This window comes from Amblyomma mixtum, chromosome 4, assembly GCF_055824585.1.
Source record: "Amblyomma mixtum isolate Tamu chromosome 4, ASM5582458v1, whole genome shotgun sequence".
NCBI lineage: Eukaryota > Metazoa > Arthropoda > Arachnida > Ixodida > Ixodidae > Amblyomma > Amblyomma mixtum.
Genome location: NC_143015.1, coordinates 160203268 through 160229234, shown reverse-complemented (window position 1 = coordinate 160229234; position 25967 = coordinate 160203268). Strand labels below are relative to the sequence as shown.

Below are 25967 nucleotides of genomic sequence, written 5' to 3'. Positions count from 1 at the left end.
TCAAATCCCTATAGGCGACAAGCAGGCTGCGTATACCTTTCGCGCCACTGCACGGAATTACACCGAACCGAAAGAGTTTCGACCGAAAGTAAGCACGCACTTAAAAGAACTGTTGTGCCAGGGCTTTTTTTTTCTTCCCCCAAAGCATCGCGGGGAGGAAATGAGCGAAAAATGCGGTTTCGGTTGGTGAACCGCCATTACTTCCAGGCCGCGCCGGCACAACCTGCACGGCTCGAAAACCCCCTCTCCCCTCTCGGTCCGCGTGGTCGGCGAGAATGCGCGCGGCAACCGCGATTTGACGCCGCCTTTCGACGGTCCGAGAGGGGGGGGGGGGGGGGGGCATCAATCACGGCCACTTATTGAGGCGGTCGGCCAATGCGCGTGCACGAATTGGACGGCTTCCAGAGGCGGTTTGCAGAACGTGCCCTCGCTCGAACACCCGCACACATCCGTAAGAGCCGCGATCAGATAATAAATAAAAGTAAATAAAAATAACGCGTACATGCGCGCGTGCGATATTCAACACGCCGTAAGCCGCGCATAGTGCACGCTCTCGTGTTGCTGGCTGCTCGCTTTTGAATGCTGCCCGTAAACAGCCGTGGTGGTGAATGTCATTTGCTGCGCGAAGTTAACGACTTCCGGCCATATGGCGCTTTCGAGAGCGAAAGCCGTATATATGTTATAGCCCCGACGGCATAAACAGTTTCACAAGTAAAGACGACTTAAAGAGGTACTCATTAACAAAGGGAACAATGCTATGCGGTGTCTAGCGGTATTTCGAAATAACGCGGATGCGTACAGAACGAACTAGACGTGTGATATGAGGAGGTGATTTCCCCCAACAGACACGTGCGCAATTTCCCTCTACACGTATAAGCGCAGAGCGCCCTACCAGCTAGAGGCTACCCTTATGGCCACGGCAATGTTCGGGTATCAAAGGATTATCCAACGTAAATCGGACTCTTGAATCACCGACTCCATCAGGGCCAGGACAGCCACTATGTTTTAGGCTATATTTCTGCGCTCTATATTAGTTAGTATAGTTGGTATATGAACAATACTACGGACGCTAGGTACAAGCGGAGTCGCCGGATGGGATGGTAAAACCCGTGGAGACGCGCTTTACTAGTCCCCTGTTCGCTTCCTCGCAATGCACCCTCAACTTGTTCCCTGTGGTTCGCTTTCCCGCACTCTACCCTCCTTAGCCGTGTTATTTTAACTAACAAGGGAGGACGCCGGCGTCGCAGCGCCACGAGCGCCACGAATGGCGTGTTTGCTGCGCGCGCGCGGGGGTGAGACGGCCCTCTGGCACGGGAACGGGGACGCCCGCTGAAGTTCGGCGCGAGGCTCCGCTCTTCGCCGGCTGGCGCGAAGCCCCGTGGGGGAGGAACGCTCCCCCGCATCTCGCCCTGTCCGGCCGCGGAGTATCCCTTGCCCTCGCGTGAGCGAACATTCGCTCGTAACCGTGCTGGTGAGTCGGACGTCCTCGATTCATCAGCGTACTTTGTTGCTAGCCGGCGTTATTGTTGTTGTAGCAATAAATGCCCTGTTTGTGTCAACCAGTGAGTCGTTCCTTTGTTCCCTCAGAGCAAGGCTCGCCGTGTTCGGCGTGCGCTCGGAGCGTACGCGACCACGGGGCGGGGTCCCGGCGGTCTGGAACAGTATCAGCCGCGGTTAAAAGGGGGAAACGTGTTTATCCCTCCCCAGTTAGAACCGCATAAACCTTAAGAGATTCTCCAAATAACCCACAGGGAAATGTGGCTCTGCGATAGTTCCTCCATCATGGAGAGGCGGAGCAGTGCCGGGAAGATGACGGCTTGGCTATCGTTGAGCATAACATGTGGATTCAGCAGTAAAAATATCAATTTTTCTCGGGTCAAGCCTAAAAAAAATGCTGAGAAAGTTGCCATATCAGACAATATTTGGATACAACTCAAGAACAAAGAGTATTTTCCTCGTCAAAGGCTCCCAATTCCAGCCAATAGCGTCGGCCGATTCTCACGAACCTGCTAGCGTGACAAGGCATGGAGCGGCAGATGAAAGGGGACAGTCCTCTTCCTCTGTAGTCAGGAGAAAGTCTCGTCATATATAAGAGGGAAAACACGACCATTTACAAACACTTCGTTTTGAGAACAAAGCGGTTGAAGAAAATTACGCCGGTGATGCAATGATTTTCCTTACTACTAACGGATTCGCATATGGGTAGAAACCTAAGGACAGTTTATCGTTAGGGAGGCTAGAAAGATCCAGCTGCTCAATGCTGTCTACATTACTGCTACAGTTGTCAACCCAGTATGCTACCGTTAAGGGACCATGCCGGAAAACAAGTGCGCACAGAAGATTCGTGCGCGTGCACTAATGCCTCCACAAGCCTAAACACAAAAAGATCCTCACAACGGCGTGAACAGAATTTCCGCCCCGATAAGCGATTGGCGGCAGCCACCAGAGCGAAAGCAAGCCGTTCACTCGAAGCTCTAAAAGCCTGCCGCAACAGCGACAGCCAAGCGCGGGCCGTCGGGTGACGCGAACGCCAGCCTGGCACGACAGGCGAATTCGACGCCCAAACGCGACGCCTGCTTATGACAGGCACTTTCGTCATCACGCAACCTCCACGCTACGTTACAGCGTCTGCTCACGACCACGAACTCGCGTAATAAGTTCGTCACGCCAGGCACGGCTCAGCAATTGCTCGACAAAAGCGGTAGTCGGGGGCAGAGAGGGAATTAGCCTAGCACGAAACATGAGCAACATGAACTGTGCAGAGCAGAGCCACGCTTGCAACGCTTGGAGATTATGCTGCACAGTACGAGACAGCTCAAGAGCTAAGCGGCAAATGCTCCTCGACAGAGGCCCGCCAGCCAATGGCGTCCATCGATTTTCATGACGTCACGTTTGACCCCCCCGTACCTGCTAGCATGGCATGGTAGGGAGCTGACAGGTGCAAAGAGGATAACTTCGGATTCTAGAAGTGTGTGATGAGAGGCTAGTTGGTAAGACATTCTGAAGACATAAAACTACGCAGGAGACAGGACACAGAAAAGATGCAGACAGGACGAGCGTCTGGATTAACCAGACAGGGTTAACCGGTTTTAGCGCCGCGTCACGACAATCAGTCGACGTCATAGGATGGACGGTCTGCTTTTTTGCTTTTTTCTTTGTTTTCTTTATTCGTACAAAACCCGCAGCGCCACTAGAACATTTCCGCTCTTGCTCTGGAGCTACCCGACTATATATATGGCACAGTTTGATATCAGTCGACGCCACATACTAGAGAGCCTCCTTTCAGGGCATTTGCTCCTTTACTATTGAGGTATACCCGACTATATGGAACGGTTTGGTTTACAGTTTATGGGGTTTACGTCCCAAAGCGACTCAGGCTATGAGGGACGCCGTAGTGAAGGGCTCCGGAAATTTCGAGCACCTGGGGTTTTTTATCGTGCGCTGACATCGCACAGTACACGGGCCTCCAGAATTTCGCCTCCATCGAAATTCGACCGCCGCGGCCGGGACCGAACCCGCGTCTTTCGGGTCAGCCCTTACAAAAATGGTCTAGACATTATATAGACTTCTTATAGACTTTATTGCCTTCCTAAATATATTTACTTGTGTCTATTCGTAGTCGACTAAAAGCACAAAAGTCTACTAAAAGTGTATGGCCATAAATCTATAGATTGTCTTTAGACTGTCTATAGCATTTCTACTGCCTGTAGACTGTTCTCTAAGATTTGTCTATAGAAGGTCTATAGATTTTATAGACAGAAGTCTATAAACAGTCTATTGTGTATGGCCAAAAATTTATAGATTGTCTCTAGACTGTCTATACCATTTGTATTGCCTGTAGACAGTTCTCCAGGATTTGTCAATATTTTTACAGACAGAAGTCTATGGACAGTCTACAGAGTGTCTAAAAAAATTTTTAAGGCAGCAGCCGAGCGCCGTAACCACTGAGCCACTGCGGTGGGTATATGGCACAGTAAAGTCGCTGTGATGCGACCAAAAAGATAATCCGTTGCATTTTCGCACTGCAGAACCCCTGTATTCAGGCACGAAGCGGCCAACCGAGAATTAATAAATATTCAAATAGACGGGCGTTCTTCCAAATCCGCTCGAATACAAAGGTTAGAACCGCGTTGAATGCGTGTCAAAGAACGGGCATGCATCACAGGAATTTCTTCTCATGATTTGTTTATCCTTTTCTTGCCCCCTTTATACGTCCCTTTTTTTTTTCGCCTCTGGTAAAGAATTCCAAGTGTCAGGAGGTCCCGTGAGCCCATTTTTCACGCGAAATCTTGCTCGCGCCCGTCGAACGTTTCCTTGGAAACGTGTATAGGCGCAGAAAAGCCCGTTACGGGCTCTTGTCGGCACCGAATTTCGGCCCCGGAAGTCGCCAGAGCCGAAATGCAAGTTGGCGTCGTTCACTTCCACGTTTTATTGTACTGCACGTTTTCTAGCTTTAGAAGCCGAACTTATCTTTCCTCTCCTTATCGTCGCTCTCGCTTTCAGCGAGCACCACGAAAGGGAGCACCACTGCTCGAAACCTACATGGACGGGAATAGCAGAAGAAAAAAAAAACAGTAATAAAAAGCGGAAGGGGTGGGGCGAATGATAAACGTGGACGGGGCAAAGACAAATGCGAAAACTCACCTGAGCTTCCGAAAACACCTCGGCTGGGGAAAAACTCTTCTGGTCGGCGCCGTCTGCGAAAAGAGAGAGAGAGAAAAAACAAAAGGTCAGAAAAAAAACGTCGCCAGCCAACGCGACAGCAGCAGACGAGGCCCGCTCGTTGGTCGCAGACGACACACACAGTTCAAAGCAGCGCGACTAGCAGACGACACAACACGCGCCCGCGAACAAGACAAAAAAAATATCGGGGGGGGGGGGGGGGGGGGCATGTCTGGTTAAAACTGTGCAGCGCTGTGAAGGCTATGGTTGGAGTGTGAACCAATCGGCAACCGGAAGCGCCGGGTCGCTGGCACGTGACCAAATCACGACGGCCAATCACAAAACGACAAAGCAGACGGTCAGTCACGAGTCCCTTCACGAATCCATCTCAGGATTCCGCGACGCTTCAATAAAGCTTTCGCACCGCGCACTGCGCGTGGAGTGGCGGCGAGAAATGACGTAAGACGACTCACTCTCGAACCACGAGTTATACATGCAAAGGCAAAGGGGACAAAAATCAACGCGACACATAGGCAACGACGAAAAAAAAATTAACAAAACCGTAACACGGACGGGAGAGAACGCTGACGGTTATACCTCACGTTGCCGAACGCTTCTCTCCTCCTCCCAAACCCTCCTTCTCGTTTTCCTTCACGTGTAAACCGTAACTCAATCTTTCGCCAGGGTTATTTAGCGCCAGCGACCTCCTACCCCCCCCCCCCCCCCCCCCTTTCCTCCTCTGGCTGAATGACGACACCGCAACGACAGGCTCGCGAGGAGCGCATAAAGAGCAGCCTGGGCCGAGCCCGGGCCGAGCTCGGGCCACTGGTTCGTGTCTCCGGTAGCAGGCTTCTGTCGGCGCGCACACTGCGCTCCTCTGTTTATCGTTGTTTTCTGCGACATCTTATCCCACGGCGCGCTTTCTTTCCGTACGCCTCGCCAAGCCACAGGGAGTGCACGCAGGCAAACAAACAAACAAAAAAGAAACACAAGAGGGAGGGGTGACCCGGAGAGGGGAGCAGTTACGCGAGGAAGCCAGACTGCTTTCCGCGCGCCCATTACGACCGCCCCGTGAAGTTGTTGCTTTTTAGGCGTAGATGTCATCGCTGCTCGGAAGAAGTGAAAAAAAAAAAAAAAAAAGGCGTCTTTTTTTGCCACAAAGAGCCACCAGATTGCAGCCACAGCTGTTTCACACTGGGGCTCACCCTCTTCGGAGAGCCCACACTTTACGTGGGACAACCAGAATCTTGGAGTCTGCTCGTACAGTCTTTGTCAAAAGTAACCAGGATGCATGATTTGCTTCTCATTCGTATAACATAGTCCTCACGGCTTCCCTAAAGATCAAAAAGTTCTTAGAAGGTGAGAACAGGGGTCCTTCTTACCATACAGGGATTTAGAGCTTGAGGGCTGGCATAGTAGCTTTAATATACGATTGAGAAGAAAAACGTGCAGCCTGGTTACTTTTGACAAAGACTGTACGTACCCCGGACTGAACACTACTTGGCTTGGGGTGAAACCGACCGGCATAGGTCAGAACTACGACTCGAGTTTTTTTTTAACATTCATTCACCCTAAATGCCCTGTTCGGCTTTACATGGGATGAAAATTGAGGGGCGTCAAGCAGAATGCCCTGGTGCACAACTGTATATATACTTATGCTATCACGTTCCGACCACCCGACAAGGCGCCAACACCTCAGACACCACCGTCTTGTATCAATGAAAACTGAAACCACAACGCCTCCACCAGCCTTTACTTACTCAAATCACGCGCGTCAAAAGCAGAGGCATGTACAGTCTTCGTCAAAAGTATACAGCCCAAGGGGTCTGCTTCTGAGCCCTGCAGCTCGGCTCCTCCTGCATAGTCAGGGAGCCTATCTTACGAAGGAGGGGGGAACGAAGTCCTCAACGCTCCCAAGCTTAGCACTGTCAAACGTGCCCACTGCACGGCTTGGATGCAAACCCCTTGGGCTCTATTTTTTTGACAATGACTTTACATCTCATTGCGATCCTAACCGTAACCCCCCCCCCCCCCCCCCCCCCCCCCATGCATTTTCAAAGCACTTCGTGCAGAACCGGTGGCTCGGTACGGTACGATCTTCGCGACGTCTTCCCCAAAGGTGGTTTTCTCGGGTTAACACGCTCTTGGGTCATTGAACGAATGGAAGCTAATTTTCCAGGGAGGAGGGAAGATATCCGAGCGATCTCAGCAATTTTTGCGCGATTAAAACTCGCGCTCACGAAGTTCGTCCCGCGGCAACAACGGTGGCGCCATCTGGTAACGCGCACACGAACCATGACACTCGGCGCCATTTCCGAGCAGACGGAACGGGTCGAAGGAGAGTCTACACGTCATGCTGGCACTGCAGAAAGTCTAGCGCCATCAGCCAAAAAGTGGTCGGCTCAGAGAATAAGGATGCTGCGTTTCTTCAGTGGCTGGCTTCGAAGACGCGTCAGAGAGAAACTGGAATGGTATCATCACCATCAAAGGCTATATCGGAGCAGAAAACAACTAGAGAAAATAAATCACTCTTAACGCCTCGCCGCTTGAATCACCCTTCGTTCCTTCACTGACAAAATTTTCAGAAGACCACTACCGCAGACAACACGCCATGTCTAAAGCTGGCCAAACAGCGAGCACAAGTAGGCTCGGACTTTAGCTGAAAAATAAAAGTTATCTTCTCTCTCTCTCTCTCTCTAGCGAAGGACCAGAGAAGCAGAACAAATGCCGAGGTATACTTTATACAGTGAAGCGAAGACCAGTAGTTTTTGTTACCGCGTATATCGTCAAGACATCAAAGCAAAAAAAGGCCGAGCTTTCATAAGCTATTTATGTGCTATGTTGCTTGCGAACACACAAAAAAAGGGTCTTATAGACAGCCGAAATATGTAGCTTAAAGGGACAGTGGGGAGAAACTGAAATTGCTTGCATCGATACACTAGGGCATTCTAGAGAGAAATGGCCCACTCAACCCGCATACGAAACGAAATACAGGTGTCGCCCTCCATCGGCCGATTTCGCAAGTAAAATGCGTGCATCGACTCTTCAAGGCTTGTTTTGACTTGAAATTTGAATGAAGCGTCTCCGTTACATACACCGGTCGTGACCACTTCCGGTCGAGAGGAGAGAACAAAACAGCAAAAAAAAAAAGCAAAAAACTTTGAGATTCCTGCGGCGAGCCGCATTGGAGTAATGCGAGAGCAAAACGTCCATGTATTATATCGACGCCCGTGGCTGTTCTGACATTTATTTATTTATTTATTTATACAGAATACCCCTAAATGCCCTCGAGAGGGTATTACATGGGGGGGGGGGGGCACAGGCAATTGAACAGAATAAAAAAAACCACAAATATAAAACAAACAACAAAAGCACAAATAAGACACACTGGATGAAATAAGTAAGCAAAAGAATCAATCAAAAGCACAAATAAGACACTTTGCATGACATATAAGTAAGCAAAAGAATCAAAAGAATGGCAGCGCGGCAAAGAACGAAGATTACTGCATTATTAAAATTATACAAACAGAACACTAATACAATGAATCTTTTTAGTAACAAACCCTGCAAAAAAGGAAGCCATGAAGAAATAAAATAACAATGTATGCGAAGAGTTAAGCAGTAGTTATTGAAGATATAAGTTTAAAATATTTATCAGGATCAGTGGTGGTTGCGATATGTGAAGGCAGAGTGTTCCAGTCAGATATTGTGCGTGGTAAGAATGAATGCGCATAGACAAATGTCCTGCACGTGAAACGTCTAACTTTAAAGGGATGATCGCGGCGGTCAAAAATCGAAGTAGGCAAAGAAAAAAAGTCGTTATGAAGTGATGGATGATGATAAAGTTTATGAAAAAGTGACAGTCGTGCAATTTTACGGCGGAGACATAAATCCTGGAGACCTGCGCGTTTCTTTAAGGCTGTGACGCTGGTGTTACGTGAATAATCGGAGTAAATAAAAGTGGTGCTCCAGGTGCTATGTCGACGTCCACGACTATTTTAACGTCTAAGTATATTTTTTCGCGCTTAACGAACCAATTAAACCTCACCAACCAAAGTCTTCCCACGGCAACATTTTATCGCACACTATCTGTCTCACTCACACTATCACACATTTATCTTCCGATCACAAAATGAACAAGGGAGGGGAAAACCTCAGGTTGACGTAATCGTGCGGACACATTTGGGGACACTTTTTTGCTGACGCGACAGAGCCATATAATGCTCTCGCATTACAAAAAAAAAAATGTGCTCGCCGACCAGCGCAGGTCAGCGTTGTTAAGAACTGGGGATGCGAAAAGCTCCCTGTGCTTTTTGTGCCGTTAAAGGGACACTGAGGAGAAATTGAAGTTGGCTTGTATCGACAGAATACCAGCTCCTGATTACAAAAACGCCACTCATACTGACAACAAAGCTCTTGTAACGTAGAAAAGAGCAAGAACCAAAATACAGGCATCGCCGCCACAGGCCAAACTCGCAAGTACAAGCGTGATGAGATCATAGAACAAAACAGTGTTGCTAGAACCAATGGTTCTAGCAACGCTAGGACACGAGAAGCACAAATCACTGAGGCGCAGCAAATGCATGCGCAAATCTCCTTGACGTCGCCAAATGGCGTCACGTGCCCGGCTGCTACGCGCGCTCCTGCAGCATCGGGACAAATCAGCGCGTTTTCCGGCGGTAGGCGGGCTCCCGGTATTCCGATAGCGGTAACAAGGTACACGGTATGCTAAAGGTGTCTATTTGCGAGAACTTCGTTGACGACTTCGAGAACGAGATCCATCGTAACGCTGGCAAAACGCCAGTGCAAACGTAATCGAAGCGACTGTAGCGACGGCCGCAATAGCCGATAGATGCCTTCAACGTGCGGCCGGCGGTAGCTTTCTTTTCGGCTGCTGCTAGGCCGCACTGCTGGCAGCCAGAAATCGCGGAGTCTGCGTTACGTCATGTGCACGTCATGTTTCACGTCTCTTAGTCCCTTGTCGTCATAGACGAATCCCAAGTTTGAATCAGAGCGCCGGGAAAAGCTTTTTAAACTTCGAATCCAAATTTCTTAGAAATAAATGCATCTTTCGCTGCCGGCCAAGTGGCAACAAAGCCATGACATGCCGAACTATCGGATTTTACTATAAAAAAATATTAATAGTGCTCTCCTCAGTGTCCCTTTAAAGCGGCCACTAAAGAGAACTACATCCAATTAGTGTTCCGAGCAAAAATTGATACTCTGGAAGTTTCGAAGTCCACTTTAAGGCTTAGAAAACTAAATTTCGAACTATTTCCGCCAATCGATTCAAACTCGTGACGTCCACACCGAAGTCGACTGGCTCTCACCGTTCTGAAGTGAACTGCGGTGCAGCATAGCTTCTGGGATACGCGTCCGCAGTTTACTTACGAAATCGGCCGATGATGGCGACACCTGTATTAAAATTTTAGTTTCTTCTAATAGCTTGTAAAAGCTGCGTTTTCGGTGAAATTGGACTCTTTTTGATTAGAACGCAGTACCCTATCAATACCAGCCAAGTTCAATTTGTCCAGTGTCCGTACTTCGTGCATTACGACGAAAATAACAGAGGCAACACTGGTGCGGACGGATGCAGACGACGCGGTAAAACGGCAGCCAACAAGGACGGCCGCCAAGACCCGTGGCGCCATCTAACGAAGGAGTCGCGAAACGGCGCTCCTGTCTGGATTAAGCCAAAAGAAGGAAAAAGGAGAGAGAGGACCAAGGGCATAATCAGCGGCACGCGGGTACGCCAGCCCTTTTATCGATCTCTCAGGAGTGGGGGCCCGTATAAACTGCCACTTATCCTCGCACGCGGGCTGGACTCATAAAAAAAAAAACGGGGGTGAGAGAAGGACGAGCGGCCAGCTGGATTCCGCAGCGACCGCCTGCGGCGAAGCGGCGTCGACCGGAAACGCGCGGAATCCAGAGAACGGTAACGAAATCGCGGACAGAAGGGGCCAGGTTCAATTTCTCTGTTTCTTTCCTTCCTGTTCTCTTTCGATCTCCCTGGATGTCAATGAAGGTGATCAGCAAAGTTCGCTTCCGTGCTGATTAAACGAACGAAAGCCGAATAAAGAGATGTACGCCATAGGCTTGTCGAAAGTGCACTGAAAATCGTTCACAGTTCCTGGCGTCCTGGGCTTTATCGTGTTAACGCCAATGTCAACGCATTACTTGCACTATAATAGACGAGCTCGTACCTAGCACGCAATAAGCTACACAGGAAGTGAAGTTGCCTTGTGCGGGACTGTTAAAGTGAAACTACAGTGACCTAGAATATTCTAGTTCGCTGTAGTAAAACTTCCGACTTTTTCCTGTCCTCTGGAAGATTTTTCTTTTCCCTCCGAAAGAATAGCAAACTCGCTGAAAGCGAGAAACATTTCGACACTACGACTGTGCATAACCAAAGGGCAAATAGTTACGTGCATGGAGGAAGGAAAGAACTCAGGAGAGGTGGTTACGTCATGCTTTTTGAAGCCGGCTCCCCCTTGCTTTCCCCACTACTTGGCCGCCGTCTCAGCGCAATTGCGCATGCGCGGCAGGCATTGCAGCAGACGACGCCGCTGCGCCCGGCGTTACCATTGGCTGCGCCGCTGGCCAAAGACTCCCAGTAGTCCTTGCGAAATCACGTGACTTCCGGCACGCTTTTTGGCATGCAGCTCGGGCAGCGAGGGCCTCTTTTGAGCTTTCCTTCCTTATTCCTCCATTGTTAAGTGCGATGAATGCGACACTAAACACGAATGCACCTATTAGGAGTAAAGAGGGAATATACGCTGTCATCTAGCACACACCATTTTAGAAAAGAAAGTGCGTTACAGGACAGCTTGCTCGCTTTTTACTCCTTCGCGTTTATAGCGGAACATCGATGGGGAAAATGCCAACAGGACTAGTCATCAAGGAAATCGGGCAGCGACGTCTCTGGGGTCGGGGGGTGCTCAAAGTGCATTCACATTCATCGCTTCAGAGCGCCCACGATTTCTTTACTATAGCACAGTAAGGGAAGACAGCTGGAAGACGCAGCCACCTGACGTGAACTATTTGCAGGGGTCAACGGTGTCACTGGCATTCGAAGAAACGACAAACAGCCGAGGATATACGACGTCAATGGCATATTCGATGGAAATAACACAAACGTCACGATCACAGGGGTGAAAAGAAAGAGCGCTGCTTGCGTTACCAATTTTGCTGTGCTCAAGCATAGCACAATTTAGTATTCCACCGAAGCGTGGCAATTCGTCCGGGTGCCTCGAGATTCTTTCGCAGCAATCTGCCTTGTTCATTTTCTTTTTAAACACATTTAAATCGACGGCGTGGTTCCGCAACACCTAGTCACAATGCAGAGACGCGGCACGGACGTGGGTTGATTTAGCAACGCGGAGGTTGGGGTTAAGGGTGGCCTAGGCTACGATTCCAGACATGTTTGGGGCTTACGATCTACCATTCATTGTATTGTTTCCTAGAACAATTCTTTTTCTTTATCTAGTTTACAATATACCTGCACTGCAGATTGAAAACTCAGCTTGGAGTTGGTGCTTCCAACCGCCCCGCCCCCTTCTCTTTTTGATATTTTATGTTCGTCTGCGTCCTATTTGCGTCAAGCACCTCCGCAGTGTACGCCGACGAAGTTCATCGGGAATTCGCGCAATGTGCCTGAACACGTGTACCGTACGAGCGGCGGAGACTGAAAAATAACTCCCACGCATCGTCTGCCCGGAAATACCACCACTACAGCGCCTGCAACGTCAAAAGGGACAGAGCACTGAAAGAGCTCGAGTCGTCTGCAAAAAGAAGAGCCGCAGGTTGCGAGCATGCGGAAAGCGAAAAAAATAAACGCGTTAGCAAAAAAAAAGTAAAGAAAAACGCATCCTGCACTGTGAAATTCCATCCCTGCGCCGTGGGTGGAAGAATAAATAGGCGCAGCTGTGACTACAGCGCGACCGCCGAGCGCGAATGCGACATGCGCGCCCCCTGCTCGGAGACGCGTAATGTTCAGGCGCGAAGCGACAAAGCACGGGCCTCTTTTTTTATATATATTTTATTTCTCGCTTATTCGCTCTCTAATGCTCTGCTGCAGAGGGAAGTAAGCGCTGAAAAGGCGTTCGGATCAGCGTCCGCCGCCTCCACACAATGTGTGTCGGTGCGGGGGACAACAAAAACCCCGAGGCCAAGGGAAGCAGACGACAGTCGACCAGTCCGAGCGAGCGACCGGACGTCGTCTGCTCGGGAGGGGGGGACTGTCGCGGACGCCATTTTGGCGTTATCCCTCGCGAAAAACTAAAAAAAAAAAAGTACGCACGACGCGAGCATCGAGGTCAGCGCGCTTTCGTTTCCGGCCGAAGCGGGAAAAGGGGGGGGGGGGGGGGGGGGGGTCGCCGCAGTTACGTGTGCGCCTTATTGCTCGGCCAACTCCAGGTATAACGGCACCGACGTGTACTACCCATTGGCCGACTGGGAGAGGTGACCAGCAAACTGTCGAAACGGAAGTGGGGGCTATAGCAAAACAACGAAAGCCACGGGAAGCGAACAGGCAAGGAAAAAAGATTAAAAAAGAAGGCGTAAAAATCGACCTCGCGAGGGAAAGATAAACGAGAGAGAGAGAGAGAGGTACCTGAAACATAGCGCAATCACGCCATCTTGCGGACATAAAAGAGAACCGTTCAAAAGAGCGGGTCGGGCAACAGACCGACACTCGGGGCGCTCGGGCAACACGAAATGGGTGTGGAGCGCTTTTGGAGCAGCGGTCGGCCGCGCGGCTATTAGGGCACGTCTGCGGTGGTGATGCCGACGCGATCGACGGTGGTGGGGTCGCACCGTTTGCACCCGGGAGTGAATCGATTGGGGCGCCAATGCGGAGCGAAGCACCCTGAGCTCCCGACACAGCCGCTTAGTAGGGCAACACAGTAGATCCGCACGCTGCGTTGAACCGCTAAGGTCTAAAGGACTCTAGTTTCCAGTCGTAGACTCAGCTGTCGATAAGCTGCCACACTGTCAATAAGCTGCCCCCCCCCCCCCCCCCGGTTTTAAAAAGTGCGAAAAATGAGCGAGCAATAATCTACAGACTGATGCGATAGCCATGATTCCAAAGCAACTTCACTTGTACCAAAGCCGAACGAAGCCCACTCGACGATGACGTTTAGCTAAGTTTGGCTATGACTGAATTTGAAGAGCGCGAACCGTTTCAAGAACATCTGACAATGAGCGCCCGCTGTCAGAGATGACAAAGAAAAAAAGATGTCTAAAACATGCGGCGAATACTTCAAAGTGAAAAACAACAGATGTAACGGCAACTCGCTGAAAGATGAATCACGGAGGTTAAAGGTAGATGAGCACCAGTAGTGGAAGTACATCTGCTTGCACATTAGCGCAGCTCCACTTTCTCAAATCGGAGGCGCGCAGCGAACGACCCGGCAATCAAACTACCAGCCGCCGCGGTGGCTCAGTGGTTACGGCGCTCGGCTGCTGACCCGAAAGACGCTGGTTCGATCCCGGCCGCGGCGGCCGAAATTCGATGGAGGCGTAATTCTAGAGGCCCGTGCACTGTGCGATGTCAGTGCACGTTAAAGAACTCCAGGTGGTCGAAATTTCCGGAGCCCTTCACTACGGCGTCCTTCATAGCCTGAGTTGCTTTGGGACGATAACCCCCATAAACCAAACCAGTCATAGACTACCATTTGCCGTATATCAGGGCGTTGAAGAGGCCGACATGACGCGTTCGGCCGACGTCTACAGAATAAGGGTTAGCTTACGGGACTTCATGTTAGTTCCGAGCTGCAATGAGGGACAGAATAATAACATGGCGTTCCCTCTAAGCATGAACTGTGCTGTACATAGACCCCTCCATAGACTGATTACACAGGAAGTAGTCGGAAGCCTCGCACGCATCATCCGTGCAGGCTCCCTTTTGTGATAAGAAAACGCCTCCCCTCCGGGTGACGGGCAGTGATATACATCCCATCACATAACGGCCCCGGCAAGGCAAGAAAACACTATGACACCCACGGGGAATAGAGGAATTAACCGCAACGACCGAACAGCCCAGCCTCGATCAGCAACGGCGACGAGAGATCGGCGTACATTTTTTATTTCTTTTTCGCAATTAACAACGGCTCTGAACACATTCAATCTTCGCGCTGCTCAGCATTGAGCGCACTCCTGTCGCAAGCTTATCGCCTTGCACGTGCTTCGCAAACAGAACGAGAACCGATGGACAGGACGCCGCAGCGCAGGCGATGACGCAACGAGAGACCCCGTTCTCAATTTAATGCTGCTCGGCAGACCAGGATCTCGCGGATACAGACACTGACTGTGAAGACGAGGCAGTGTGTGACTGCAAAAAAGAAATTTCTAACGCTACCAATTTGTATTCCAAGGGTTACACATGTGACCAGCACGTATGAACATGATTACTAAAGCCACAGAGGAGAAGCGAAGCTACGAAACAACATCGACAAGCATTGCTGCCAATTTAGCGTCGACGGGCCGCAGTGTTTATGTTCGCGAGCGTTCCTTCAAAACAAAAAAGTGCGACTCTGTGTGTAGGTGTGTCAGTGTGTGGTTTGGTTTGGTTTATGGGGTTTAACGTCCCAACTAAGGCTACGAGAGACGCCGTAGTGAAGGGCTCCGGAAATTTCGACCATACGGGATGCACACGACCGAACCTCTATAAATTGATAGTTGTGTGCTTTGTGCGGGCTATACGCTGGAAACTACACCATCAACTAAAACTGGCGTTGCAAGGGCCTTAAACCGCTGTCACTCTCACACTGACACCGTTGGGACACCGCCCTCCGGCCAAGATGCGCTCGGTACGACACTGGCTCACGGGACTCTCGGAGGGGAGTCAAGTGCGCCCGACAGAAGTCGGATGCAGCTCCGCGGTATAAAAAGGGAGTCAGAGGTATTATTACTCCCTCTCTCTCCTCCTCCTCCTTGGAGGCGGGCCTTTCGGACTAACGTATTCGCGGCACGTAAGCAGCAAAACCGGCGGCAGAGGTCGCTCCGGGTCGGCCCTTCACGGCGACAGCTATGCGCCCGGTCGACCTCCCCACCCAGCGACGCCGCAGGCAGCGCTATAGGGGCATCTGTGTGCACCGATCCAGCGGCGCGAACGAAGCCCAGCGCAAACCGAAGCAGCACAGGTAATCGGCCCAATATTGGAAGCCCATTGGAAACGGCCAGCCCAACAAAGGCACAAAGTGAAACCACCCAACGAACACTGAAACGCCACTGGACGTCCTCAGGACGTCCCAGACGTCCGCAGAACGTCCCAGACGTCCACAGAACGTTCAAGGGAGCTTCAGTGCCCATTGGGCATCCATTTGCAATATTGGGCCGATTGCATGTGCCACCTGGGAATGCGCGCTTCCACCGCAAAATGGAGTCACTGCAGCCACAAATCGTTACACAGCCAGTGACGTCAGGACATAAATTGCCCCAAGTGGCACAGGTAATCGGGCCAATATTGCAAATGGATGGCCTCAATCTGGGCCTTTGTAAGGCAGGCCTTTGCCAATACGTTTCCAATATTGGGCCGATTACCAGTGCTGTTTTTGGGTTACAGCACGGTGAACTGGGCAAGGTGCGGTCCGTTTGTTAGACTGAAGAGCGGACAGGGAATTAAGAAAGATAAGGACAGAACGAGCGCTTTCGCGATAGTCAGATACAACTCAAGAAAGAAGCGGCTTTTCCCCGACAAAGGACTCTCCTTCCAGCCAATGGCGTCGGCCGATCCTCATGAACTTGCTACCGTGACAATGCAGGGAGGGGAGTATACCTTTTCATCAGTCACTCCCTGCATTGTCGCGCTAGCAGGGTCATGAGAATCGGCCGAAGCCACTGGCTGGAATTTTGTTCTTTGAAGGGGAAGAGCTGCTTCTTTCCTGAGTTGCATCTGACTATGTTTTATTTGAGAGTACACGTCATCTTTCTCCAGTCAATGAAAAACAGCCGACTGCCAACGGTCGGCGATGAAATGGAGACTGGCAGGCAGCCGATTTTTCTCGGCCGTCCGAAAAGCCGCTTCGTTCTTGAGTTATATCCTACTATAATCTATTTGAGAGAACACGTCACCTTTCTTCGATCAGTCAAAAATAGCAGACTGCCAACGGTCGTCAATTAAATGGACACTGGTTGGCAGCCGATTTGTCTCGGCCGTCAGATAATATATAGCCAACGTCGGCCCTGCGTCAGCTGCCAGCACCTTGGCTAACCGTCGGCCAGCCACGTCCATTCAAAGGTTAGCAAATTGTTTTTAAGTCTGCAGTTCAAAAATGGGCACACGTGCGTCTCGCTCATCGGTTTCCACCTACCATGTGCTCAGAGATCGGGGTTGAGGAAACAACACAGGGAACCCGCATGTTCTGCCAGTAGCAACCTCGGCGACGGTATGCGCCCGATTAGTTTACGTTAAATGGAACACGCCGGCCAACGCCTGCACGTAGGAATTTGTCCGCGATGCACTATCTCGAAAAGGAGCCGTAGCCCCACCTATCGACGAGGGGGCGAAACGCACGCGAGCCTCAGAAACGAGGCAGCGGCGGGCGTCTCACATTCCTCGCAAAAGGGTGCGGCTCTGCTCTTCAGGTTACGTTAGTTTAAACACTGAAGACGGGGACGAAAGAGGTTAGCGCTGCTAATTAGAGGGGGAGAGAGAGAAAGAGAGGAAAAGAGAAACGATGGGGCATGATCGAGCACAACGTTATGGGCTCACGCTCGGTAAAACCTGATGAAAAAAGAGACTCGTGAAAAGAAACATTCAGACCGGCACATGAGGTCAACGAGGCCACACCATACTCCCAAGACGCGTGACCAAAACAAGGGCCGAGACGACAGCGAAGCCAAAAGAGAAGAAAGATGGCGTCCGAAGGAGGTGGGCCACCTCTAGCCGGTTCCAAACACCTTGCAGACGACGACGAGCGCGACCAAGAGGAGGAGGAGGAGGGGCAAGAGATGAACACTGCAACGAGGAGCCGGCAAGTGAGAACGACAGATAGACCCGAGGGAGCTGCCGGCGGAGCGGCCGAGGAGGACTCAGGAAGATGGAAGGAGGGAGGAGAGAAGACGGAGGAGACCACCGCGGGACGCAGGAAGGACCGAGGCGGGATAAAGAACGAGCAAGGCCGCCAAACCGGAAACCCCAAAGTCGCCGGGCCGTGCGCGCCACGATCGAGAGGGGGGAAAAAACAAGAAACTTCGCCTGCCACCACACTGCCCGCCGCGCCCTGCAGCATCTCGGCGGGCTCTGCTTGCAGAGTAGCGTGCGTATGTGTGTCTGCAGCGTAGAGAGCTCTTCTTTCGCCTCCGTGGCCACACTCGGTTCAGAGGAGAGGCGAGCAATTTTTCTTCGCTACGCGCCCTTCCTCGGACGCAAGGCCGCACTGCCTCTGTGAGAACTCTCCCCCTTTCTCTCTCTTACAGAAAAGGAGGAGGGCGGGGCAGGAGGGAACTCGTAGCGAGTGGTCATCCATTGCGATGTGCAATGGACCAAGAGGTGGTGAGGTGGGGCGGCAATTTCGGAGCCTGCCTCGCGGCCAGCGAGCGATCATCGCCGCCGTCTTCTTCTGCGAATGAGTGTCACTGGATAACACCCTTTGATACGGGGGTGCACGGGAAGGGGGGGGGGGGGGGGTTGGAGGGGTCCTCTTACGCCTTCCCATCCCTCGCCCCCTTTTGGTGGCAGGTCGCAGGGTTCACCTTCTGCGAAAGGCACCTATCAGTGTAATGCTGCCGCTATTACTGATGCAGAGATGCAATTTCTTGGGCCCTGCACGCCAGATTTCCCACACTTCAGAGCACCCACGTTGCACTGCATGACCGCGTACGTCGGAGAGCGGGTTAGCTACGTCATCCGGGTGAGCTCGGAAGAAGGTGAAGAAGATAGCCTCGACAGAATCCAGGCGCTACTGTGGCAAATCGGTGGGCGTGCTTTGGTGCAGGAATCGCGACCAGCGTACCGAACGTGTACCTGCAATCTGTTTCCTTCACTTAATTCTGGAAAGCGACGGGGTAGACGCTACACCAGGCACCACATGTCCTAATGTCCAGTCGGTATCTTTTCGCTGTCTTTAAAAAATACCACGGAATTGGCACAAGACAGCGCCGAAAAGTGCCAAACTATACGCCTCAGTTCGGTCACAAGCACAGTGACGTCGTAGTAATGCACGCTATAAGGGACGACTGATGGTGCTGATGGTGAATTTTTAATGGCCCAAAGGCAGCTCGCAGCTCTAGCCATAGAGCGCCACATCGCACAAGGTGCTTTGGTCGACACGAGGTGAGGTCAAAGACCCATTTTCTAAGCATTCCACAAAAGGGAAAACCTTATACTGACTGGTTAACCGATGGGTATACCGGAGGCAGCGTGAGGGGACCACTGAGTAACACAATTTCCCCAGCTTAGGCTGCGCCGCTCTTTCGTTCGCCGGGAGCGCACAAGTCGACGCCTAAACGCTTCTCAAGTTCGGCTGATAAGATGGAACGGCCACTAAATCTACCATCGGCGGCGAAGCGCCCTACCAACGCCGCAGTATACGGGGCGCGAAGAGCCTAATGATGTCGGGGGATGAAAGATGAAGACGTAGTCGCCTGACAGCCTAGAACAATGGCGAGAGACGGACGGACGTGTGCCGGTGAAAAATGACTCCCGCGAGATCGGGAGATGGACGCGGGAGAGCAGGCCACTTTGCTTTCCTTCAGTCAAGAAGTAATTCCTGCACCAAACACCGCGCACACGTGTCTGTGGATTGCACGCTGTGACCGCTGCCGCCTTCCACGACTAGATGAAAAGAAAGTAGAACACTGACTTATTTTTAAGGCTGTTGAATTGTTCCCTTCCCGTTCAATGCCAAGTTTTGAACGCCCGAACCTTTTCCCTAAAGGCTAAACGAATACTTGCATTTTTAATCCTAGATTTATTTCTAGTAAATTTATTCATTTATTTATTTACTTATTTAGTTCGCTAGTTACCCTCAGGGCCGTATAGGCACTGCAGACAGGAGTGGGCAGAAAAATTTACAGCAAATAACGTTGGATAACGTTGGATCCTGCACATATAACGTTAGATAAAACGATGAATGAATGAATGAATGAATGAATGAATGAATGAATGAATGAATGAATGAATGAATGAATGAATGAATGAACTTCATCCCATACATGCATCCCACACAGCCACTGAAGGTAATCACGTGAATTCACGGGCGCCATTTTGTTGTCCAACGCGTAGCATCAACCGTGCAAGCCGCAGAAGGAGGCGACAATGCCTTCAGACACACTGGTGGCATTTCGCAGAGCTCCACACACAACAAAATGGCGGGCACTTTGGCGTCGATAAATCCCTCCTATAAACGAAACAACTACAGTACAGGTAGCTGCGTCGTTGAAGGGAACAGTCAGTTTTTACAAACTAACGAATTCTGTTGCTACTTCTACGCTGGAGTTGAAGATGTCGCATGGATATTGTCCAATCAGAGCAAAACTAGACAGAAGAAAACGATTGATTTTCACTCATAGTTACGAAGCAAAGTCATATCTATCCGGCCGATGTGTTTCTTTTTTATATTGGAGTCATTACATTAACAAACAAATGTGACAACAAATCCGCTTCTCCACGTCTCTGTTCTCGCTCTCCTTAATTAAGGACTTCTGGGAAAATTCGCTTTCCCCAGCTCCTTGTCATCCTCATTGTGCCCTGCATGATCTCACGCGCGCGATATTTTGTCCACTTCAACGTCGGCATTTGCGAAGCAATATAGGGGGGGAGGGGGGGGGGGGGGCGAAGATGAAGAAGGACGTGCAGAGGGCCCGCATATCACCCCACGCTGTTCCCCGCGGGCACGCAACACACGGAGCCCTTTGACGGCGAGGCCCCGAGCCCCTCTTCTCCGCTTTCCGGCCAGCCACGGAACTCACGTCCCTCATTTATCTCTCCGTCGATCCACTTTCCACCCCACTCCATCCAGCCTCCAGGTCTTTTCCTATTTTTTTTACTTCTGTTTAGCTTCGTTCTTTTCGAAGAAATTGAATCGATCGACTACCGCGTTCACTCGCACATAAGCCCGTGTCTCTTGAAAGCCCGCATTTCCAAATACACCACGAGGCCCCCAGCCACAATGCAGCGAGTAGCAGATAAAAGGGAACCGTCCTCTACATGCATTGTCACGTCAGCACGGAGTGCGCTAAATGACAGCTCGCTCCCTTTTTACCCCATTCTGGTTACAGGAAGTCAAATCTCGTTTTCTGAATAAAAGCGTCATTGCAATATCCTGCTTCGGCAAAATAAATTAAGTTTGAGTTGTACGGACTGCAGTCATTATCATCATCGTCAGCCTGACTACGCCCACTGCAGGGCAAAGGCCTCTCCCGTATCTCTCCAATTAGCCCTGTCCTTCGCCAGCTGCGGCCACCGTATCCCCCGCTAACTTCTCAATCTCATCCGCCCACCTAACTTTCTGCCGCCCCCTGCTCCGCTTGCCTTCTCTTGGAATCCACTCCGTTACCCTTAAGAACCAGCGGTTATCTTGCCTTCGCATTACACGCTCTGCCCACACGCTAAACACAAATACACCTATATGGGAGTAAAGCTGTCCTCTAGCGCGCACCTTTTTGTAAATGGTGTGCACTGTAGGACAACTTTACTCCCTTTTTACTCTTTACTCCCTTTTCACTCCTTTCTGTTTAGGGTGCAGGGCAAATCCCTAACCTCGCGATCGGCTTATGTGCTGGTCAATGCAGTACACTCTTGGCTACTGCGCGATCTCCGGAGCGGGCGGTCGGAGTTGGCCCCTTCGCCAATTCAGTTCGGCGCCTCTTTCCGCCCCCAGACCTATTGTTCCCTTCGGTGCCACGGGTGCGACCGCGGTTCGCGCCACGACTCCCCAAGTTTGCTCGCTGCCAATCTCATCGCGGATTTAAAGTGAAAAGGAAAAAAGAAAACCAAGAGCAAAAGGCTGGGAGGGGAGATCACTTTGTTAAAAAGCCCTCTTGTGGGGGGCTCCGCTTTCATTCCGCACTTTCATTTGTCACAAACTCGCATTTCTGTTTCCTCGATGGCGCCTTCCGATGCAATCGCGAGGATCGATCCAATTCAATTACGGCCCAAACCTGGGGCCAGTCAGACCGCCGTGAGAGCCAGCCGACATATACGGGAAAGATAAGGCAAAACAAAAGTGAACGAGGGTTGAGGGGGAGCTCAGTCTGCCAACCGACGTTTCGGTTTCGACGCGAGGACTTGTCGAAACGTTTTCTATAGCGGACTGAGGCTCCCCCTCAACACTCGTTCACTTTTGTTTAACCCTCGTTCACTTTTGTTTAACCCTCGTTCACTTTTGTTTAACCCTCGTTCACTTTTGTTTAACCCTCGTTCACTTTTGTTTTGCGTTATCAAAGAATCCCATCTTCCTGCCCTGTTTCTACAATGCACGAGAAAGAGAAACACAGGGTCGCCTCGGAAGTGGTGATGCAAACAAACTGTTGAAACTATGTTTTCTTTTCATTTTTACCCTGTGTGTCTTTTGTATGTCATTCTCTTAAGCCCGCCTCCCGAGACGAAAACCAGACACCTCTCGCTTGTTTATGGCCGGCGGCGGCTCCCCTCGGGCGACGGGACTCTGGGAACCCGAGGGGAGAGGGGCCAAAGGTTGAGACAGGCGGAGAGCTGTTCCGTCTAGAGGAGCATTGGAAAAGGGCAGAACGATCGGGGAGCCCCAACGATGAGCATGTAATTTCTCGAGCTCTTGCTCCCCTCCTAACGAACAGTTTGATTGTTTCTTGTTTCTTGCAATAAACGAAGTTACATAAACGATAACAGTCTACTGTCTACAACGAGGAACTAAATCAGTTTTAGTTTCTACAAAACATTTTTGGTGCCGAAACCCGGGAACAACGACCGGACCCAACGACTCAGCGTACCAACGACAGCCACATGGATGTTCTCAAGAAAAAGAGGAAGGCCGTGAGAAGCCAAGCGACGCGGCTGACCAAAGAAACGGACGACATCTTGACTGCCAAGGAAGCACCCACCGTCGAAAAGGTGAGCGTGCGTCTTGAACGCCTATCATTGGTCAAACAACAGCTCAACGAGGTAGACGCGGCAATCGAGCCAAATATCAAAGAAGATGAAGCGGAGGCTGAATTCGAGCAAGTCATCGAGTACAGTGACAAAATTGCTACCTGCATTTGCCGACTAAAACTCAAGAAAGAGCAAACCGAACAAGCAAGCAGAAATCAGGAAACCCGGATTCAAGCTACCGTTGGTAGCGCTTCCGCGGCTCTAAGGATTAAATTACCGAAGCTGGAACTAGCAAAATTCGACGGCAAACGGAAAAACTGGCAGCCATTCTGGGAACAATTTGAGGTGGCAGTCCACAAAAATACGGAACTCTCTAACATCGACCGCTTGAATTACTTGAAGACGCTGCTGAGCGGAGAGGCTTTGACTGCAATTGCCGGACTGCAGGTATCAGGTGATTGCTACAGCGACGCGGTTGATATCTTGCGACAACGATTCGGAAATCCGGAAGCGTTGATTCAGGATCATATGCAGGGCCTAATCGATGTGAAACCTGTGTTCTCTGCAAGGAACGTGCGAGCTTTGAGAGGGCTTTACGATGAGATACAGGTTCACATGCGGGGGCTGAAGGCGCTGGGTATCGATGAAGATGGCTACCAGGCGATGCTGTATCCGGTCCTTCTCCGCGCTCTCCCGAAGGAATTGATCTTGGACTACCATCGTTCACACTCTGAGACCCTAGAGGAAGCGACGTCTGCGGTGGTCGACGATTCAGGGTCAACGACATCGTCGTTGGACAGCTCACAGTTGACGCCGCTTCGTTCCCTGCTCAGATTCTTCCGCTTCGAGCTTGAGAGCCGCGAGAGGACGATGGAAGACAGGCCCGACGACGCACATGGTAAGCCTGCTTCTCATTTTGATGGGCACAAGGCACGAACGCATCGAGGGAACGCTCACCCTTCTTCGGCCTCAACCCTGCATGGTGCAGCCAACTGCATGCAATGCGTTTTTTGCGACTCAAAAAGACATGAAAGTCAAGAGTGCGAGTCGAAGATGACAGTAAACGAGAGGAAGGCAATCCTCACAGCGAAAGGCGGATGCTTTCGTTGCACGAAGCATGGACATCGTTCAAGGCAATGCAGGGTTGAGGTCAGCTGCAAGAGATGCAAACGAAGGCATGCGACAGCGATGTGCGACCCTGCCATCAACGATGCCGAGAACGCACGGTCGGCCTACGAAAGGGTACAGCCAGTGAGCCTGCATGCCTCAGGAGCAGAAAAGGACCCCACTCACCGCACAGTCCTAATGCCTACTGTTACAGCCTTGAACAAGGGGACTAAAGCAAGAAAGGTTTCTCGAGTTCTCTTTGATAGCGGCAGTCAGAGAACGTTCATTACGGAAGACTGCTCCAGAAAACTCGGGTGCAAATTGCTCGGGACAGAGTTACTGTCAGTGGGAGTATTTGGAGGAGGACAGACCAGACGCACATTCAGGCGAGTCGAAGTGTGCCTTCTCCGACGAGACGACCCAAAAGCGCAGTACAAAATCGAAGCCTTAGAAACACCTTCCATATGTGAACAGGTTATCCCTTGCCCCAACGAAATGATCAGAGAAACACTTCAAGATCTGATGCTTCCTTTGGGTGATGATTCAGCTCTTAACGACGGCACACCGATTGATGTGCTGATTGGCTGCGATCAATATTGGGAATGCGTCACTGGGAAGGTGAGAAAGCTGCCCAACAAGCTGACTGCCGTCGAGACGGTATTTGGGTGGGCAGTTCAGGGCCAAGTACTGTCCAAATGTCAAGAGACAGTTTGCACACATGCCTTTGTAATGAGAACGACCGTGGCTGATCGAGAAACCGCTCCGATTCTAAAGATGTTCTGGGAGTTGGAAAACACTGGTGTGTCAGACACATCGGCCACAAATTCAGGCTCCAAAGCCCTGGAAGAATTTACTAAAAGTATCAAGAAGATCAACGATCGCTATGAGGTAAAGCTTCCTTGGAAAGACGATGTGGAAATGTCTGACAACCGCGGAGTAGCAGAGAATCGCCTTCGGTATTTAACGAAGCGGTTAAGCAGGAACCCGAGTCTCATGAGAGATTACGACTCAGAAATGCGGCGTCTAATTGACGAAGGCATAGCAGAGAGGGAAACAGACGCACATTGCGACGACTCTCAGAGAGTGTACTACATGCCCCATCAACCTGTACTGCGGCAAAGTAGTACGACTACCAAACTAAGGATAGTTTTTGATGCCTCATCCCACAGTGCGCAGGCAAAATCCCTCAACGACAACCTCGAGTGTGGGCCGAATTTAAACCCTGACCTCGTTCGGTTGCTGCTGAACTTTCGGCGACATAAAGTTGCGCTCGTCGCTGATGTGGAGAAGGCCTTTCTTCAAATAAGTGTAACGCCAGAGGACCGCGATGCGCTAAGGTTCCTGTGGTTTGCCGAGAGTCCCGTGGAAGGCAGACCATTGCCAGATGTCAAAGGCTTCAGAATGACCAGAATACCCTTCGGAACCACATCGAGCCCGTTTCTGCTCGCAGCAACGCTTCAGCACCACCTTGAAACAATGAAAGATGAATTCCCAGTAACGACAGAGGTATTGAAAAGCTGCATTTATGTAGACGACCTTCTTTGCGGCGCACAGGATGATGAGGAAGGAGCAAAGATATACGATGAGGCAAGTCGTATCTTTCGGTCTGCTTCAATGCGCCTGCACAAATGGGGTTCGAACAGCACAAAGATGAATGAACTGTTTTGTCAGGAGGTCCCCGATGAAATGCCCCTTGGACAACCGGCCAATTTGCTGAAAGTGCTAGGTTTAAGTTGGAAACCAAGGGAAGACCAACTGACATTTTCTCCAGACTCGGTCATTGAATTTTCAAAGGCGCAAAAGAATACCAAGCGATTCGTCCTACAGACGACCGCGCGGCTCTACGACCCACTGGGAGTTCTATCGCCGTATACAGTGAGAGCGAAAGGGCTGTTTCAGGAGATTTGGAAGGAAAATATCGCGTGGGATCAGCCACTTCCAGACCATCTCCTCGGGCAGTGGATCAAGTGGTGCGAAGAATTACGTCTGCTGCACGAGGTCACCATCCCAAGAAGGTACGACGCCAACGCCAAAGGGCACCCACAGAGTCGAACCCTGCACGTGTTCGCAGATGCTAGCCCGAAGGCTTACGGCGCCGTGGTCTACCTCTGCACCGAGAATTCCAAAGCAGAAACAACTTCTGTCTTCGTGCTGTCCAAATGCCGTGTCGCCCCCTTGAAAACGGTCA

The 25967-nt window shown here is 50.9% G+C and overlaps 1 protein-coding gene across 1 annotated transcript in view; it reads right to left on the bottom strand.

Annotated features, from left to right (window-relative positions):
* LOC149349002 (caskin-2-like) overlaps positions 1 to 25967 on the bottom strand; it is a 281321-nt gene that overhangs the window by 19569 nt on the left and 235785 nt on the right. Inside the window, exon 12 of the mRNA XM_089541106.1 lies at positions 4645 to 4697. Within this exon, the coding sequence (XP_089397232.1) occupies positions 4645 to 4697 (53 nt within the window). The remainder of the gene's footprint in view (positions 1 to 4644; positions 4698 to 25967) is intronic.